This window comes from Aquila chrysaetos, chromosome 25 (assembly GCF_900496995.4).
Source record: "Aquila chrysaetos chrysaetos chromosome 25, bAquChr1.4, whole genome shotgun sequence".
Taxonomy (NCBI): Eukaryota; Metazoa; Chordata; class Aves; order Accipitriformes; family Accipitridae; genus Aquila; species Aquila chrysaetos.
The window spans coordinates 5,719,190-5,722,461 of record NC_044028.1 but is presented as its reverse complement, the minus strand read 5'-3'; the positions used below and the strand labels follow the sequence as shown (position 1 = coordinate 5,722,461).

At 51.0% G+C, this 3,272-nt stretch overlaps 1 protein-coding gene across 1 annotated transcript; it reads right to left on the bottom strand.

The window, feature by feature from the left end:
* Positions 1-425: 425 nt before the first annotated feature.
* Positions 426-3,027, bottom strand: GRIFIN (galectin-related inter-fiber protein). Its single transcript, XM_030002418.1, has 4 exons — positions 3,016-3,027; positions 1,380-1,459; positions 1,123-1,285; positions 426-650 (listed from the first exon to the last, which is right to left on the bottom strand). The coding sequence occupies exons 1-4, from the start codon at positions 3,025-3,027 to the stop codon at positions 486-488; spliced, it is 420 nt and encodes a 139-aa protein (XP_029858278.1). The 3' UTR covers positions 426-485.
* Between the last annotated feature and the right edge of the window lie 245 nt (positions 3,028-3,272).

The following is a 3,272-nucleotide window of genomic DNA, read 5'->3' as shown; positions in this document are numbered from 1 at the left end:
ATATGGTAGCATTTTTACCCAGCTCCTGGAAAGAAATGTCCCTTTCCACCCCTAACATCCACACCCATTACATCCCTCACCACATGGCCAGCTGAGGACTAGTGCTAATGCACACCCTACTCTTGGGCAAACACAATTTCTAGGGTAACATTCAGGTGTCCAGACTACTCGAGGCAGAATTGTACATACTGTAGTGACCTGTCAGGCTGTCCAACAGCGAAGATGTTGTGCACCCTAAGGCATAGAGGCAGAAGGTCTTTGATGATCTGGGCTACAGTTAGCAACATGGCTGGGTGCTAAGTGACCCTTGGTGTCTTAGTGTCCCACTAAGATGGGAATGACCATCGCTTCCACTACGAGGACACGTGTAGCTATCTTCCTGGCTGATGATGGCATGTGTTGGGTGGAGAAGGGGAGGGGATGGTCCTTGGCTGGATCAGGAGCTTAGTGGGGAATGGTCTGCGAGACTGTCCCAGCTCCAGTCTCTAGTAAAGGCCTCGTTTGATGATTTCCACTGAAGAAATGGCAATGTCATTGAGAATCTGCAGCTTGGTGATGGATGAAAGCTGCTTCTGCCGATGCTTGTACTGCAAGATTTTGTTTTCATCGATGAAAATGTGGAAATAGTCCTGGTCAGAGTAGATTTCAACCTGAAAGAGAGACTGTGTTAGGTTCACCATGTGGCCACATGTCTTCACGGGACCTTGCTGTCACGATGCCAGTGAGCGCCCAGATCTGGGCACAAGCATCTACAACCCGCTTCAAATCCTGCCAGAGCTGACACGCACACTGTTCACCTCCACTTTGGGCAAAAGGAGGGAATAACTGACTTCTTCACTTCATGATAGCAGAAAGTGGTGATAATGCAAAGCCTAAATTGAAAACAAATGCGGCATCCAGGGATTATTGCTGGAGCTTTGCATGTCTGTGCCAGAACTGGGTGTAAATCAGCAGCAAATTGGAGTACAACAGAAATACTAACAGGAGCCAGAGCCAGAGAGGGGATGTGACTCGGTGGGGTGCTGGCAGAAAAGGCAGGGCCAGATCCATGAGGAGGACCCTGATATTGGCTGGGTCAGTCCTGTCCCACCCGAGGAGACCCATGGAGTGACACAGGGTTACCTGGAATGGCTCCTTTGCTTCCAAGGGGAAGGTGTTATTAACCTCTTCCTTCCCCCAGTGGTTGGCGAGGAAAGAGTTGCAGACGATTCTGGAGCTGGAGAAGCGAGGGTTAAAGTGGAGAGCGATTTGGTCTCCGGGATCGCAGAGCAAATTGATTTCAAACCTAAGAGGGTGAGAGAAAGAAGTGATGGAGAGCGATGGAGAGATGCTGCTGGCTCTCGTGAGCCAGGAGAGCTGCGAGTGGCTTGTGTCCTTACATGCTCGTACTGGAACTGGTCTCGCCCTTGACCACGACGCTCCAGCCGGGACACATCCCCTCTGGGTACAGGGCCTCGAACTGCCAGCGAGGAGGCGATGGTGAAGTATGGCAAGATGGGAGAGGCTCATGGCCCTGCTCATCCCTTACACATCTCCATCTTTCTCACCGTCTCATCGTCTTCTCCTTTGTCCCCCCTTCCCATGCAGGCACACTCTCTGCCCCTGCCTTTTTCTCACTGCTAAATAAACTCGTGGGCTTAGGTTATTCTATCTTTCTCCATTTTTTATTTTATTTTTGCTCCCTGATGCCACCCAGCTCTTTACAAAAGTCATCAGGGGCAGCAAATCCCACTTCATCAACTGGATGTTGTAGCAACTTCATTTTGTATCCATTTAGAGAAAAATGCCAGGGCTCTTATTAAAGAACCTGAATGCCTTCATTGTCAACAGGACACAAAGACACTCTGCTCCCTCTCCCTGCCTGGGCAATACGAAATCCAAAGCAGAAAACTTTGTGATATTTTGAAGCAGAATGTGAAAGACAAGGGCTGATCAAGGAATGGGTGTAAGGTGGCATCCAGCCCGTCCTCATCCAGCATTACATGGGTGACTTTTCTCACAAGCTCCTGCCTGATCCCCTGTTGCACCCGCTCCCCCCATCTCCAAGGTTAAACTTGCATAAAAAGAGCTGGAAAATGTTCCTTTTTGAATAATTCATAGTTTTATTAAATAACTCATTTTAATAAGAACTGCTTGCCATTTCACCCCACTTTTTGTAACGCTCTAATGATCTTGCTTTTCTGAGCATCCCCCTCTCTCAAACTTATTGCTTACACTGGGAAAATCTCTCCAGCCTTGGCATCTCCACTGCCAGCTGCATGCCTTGCTTTCCCTCCCCATAGCTCAGCAGTTTCACTCTCCTGTTTCTTTGCCATGATTTCCTCCTTCCAATGCATTTTGGGGATATGCACATTTTTGAACAGGAGCTGAGACATGATGATGGCCAACCTCATGCCCTCGTGCCTGGCTAATTTGGTGAGTAGCTTTAGGAACCGGCGCATGGTTCTTCAAAGGCTCTGACCACACCAGTGTTCCCCCCGTGAAACACGGAGGGCTGATGGAGCTGACGATATGGTTTCAAACAGCAAGCGGTGATGGCAGCACCCACGTTAGCCTTGCTTTGACCCTTAGCTTGTCATCATTACAACAACTCCAGCAAAAGACACACCACATACGCAGGAAACAGCAATTCCCTCTTTGCTGCCAGCTGTCCCAGCACAGACAGATAGCAAAGCACAGATCTCCTCTGCTAAAGCATCAGTTGTATTTTGGTCTCAGCTTAAACCCTCCAAGCCAGAAGTGCTGCCATCAGGGCAGCATTACCCCAGACCAGCCCTGGTGTAACTGAGACAAAAAATATCTGTCCTATCGCCTTTTCTCAAAAGCCACGAAGATCTCAGCTTTGCAATAGCCTGGATGGGGCTGAAATAGAGGGGCAGCACCGCAAATAGCATCCCCACGTCTTTCTACCTTTCTTGCCTTTATCCGTGCTGCTCTCCTTTACCCGCTGCCTGACCCCGCGCTGTCACCCATCAGATAGACCAGGCTGTGCCACCTCCTGTCCCCAGCGCTTACCCGCAATGCCATCTCGCTCGCCTGCCCCGGCACCGCAGACCCGGCGGGGTCCGTGGCCTGAGGGGTCTATATAGGGGCCACCGGCCAGGAGCCCACGTGCGCGGGGGATTGGCAGCTACGGCGGGCTAAGGTCTCTTTTTCAGAGCGGGCTGTCGGCTGGGAGATGGGGAGCAGCAAATCCTGCTCCCTGCCCGGCGGCGTCAGCCCACTCATGCGTGCAGGGCTAATCCAGCCCCGCTGCTGCCCGCACAAAGGCA

Coding starts and splice junctions, on each gene's coding strand:
- GRIFIN (XM_030002418.1), bottom strand. Junction 1,286..1,379: donor ACCAGTTCCAGTACGAGCAT/GTAAGGACACAA, acceptor TCACCCTCTTAG/GTTTGAAATCAATTTGCTCT. Junction 651..1,122: donor AAGCAAAGGAGCCATTCCAG/GTAACCCTGTGT, acceptor TCTCTCTTTCAG/GTTGAAATCTACTCTGACCA.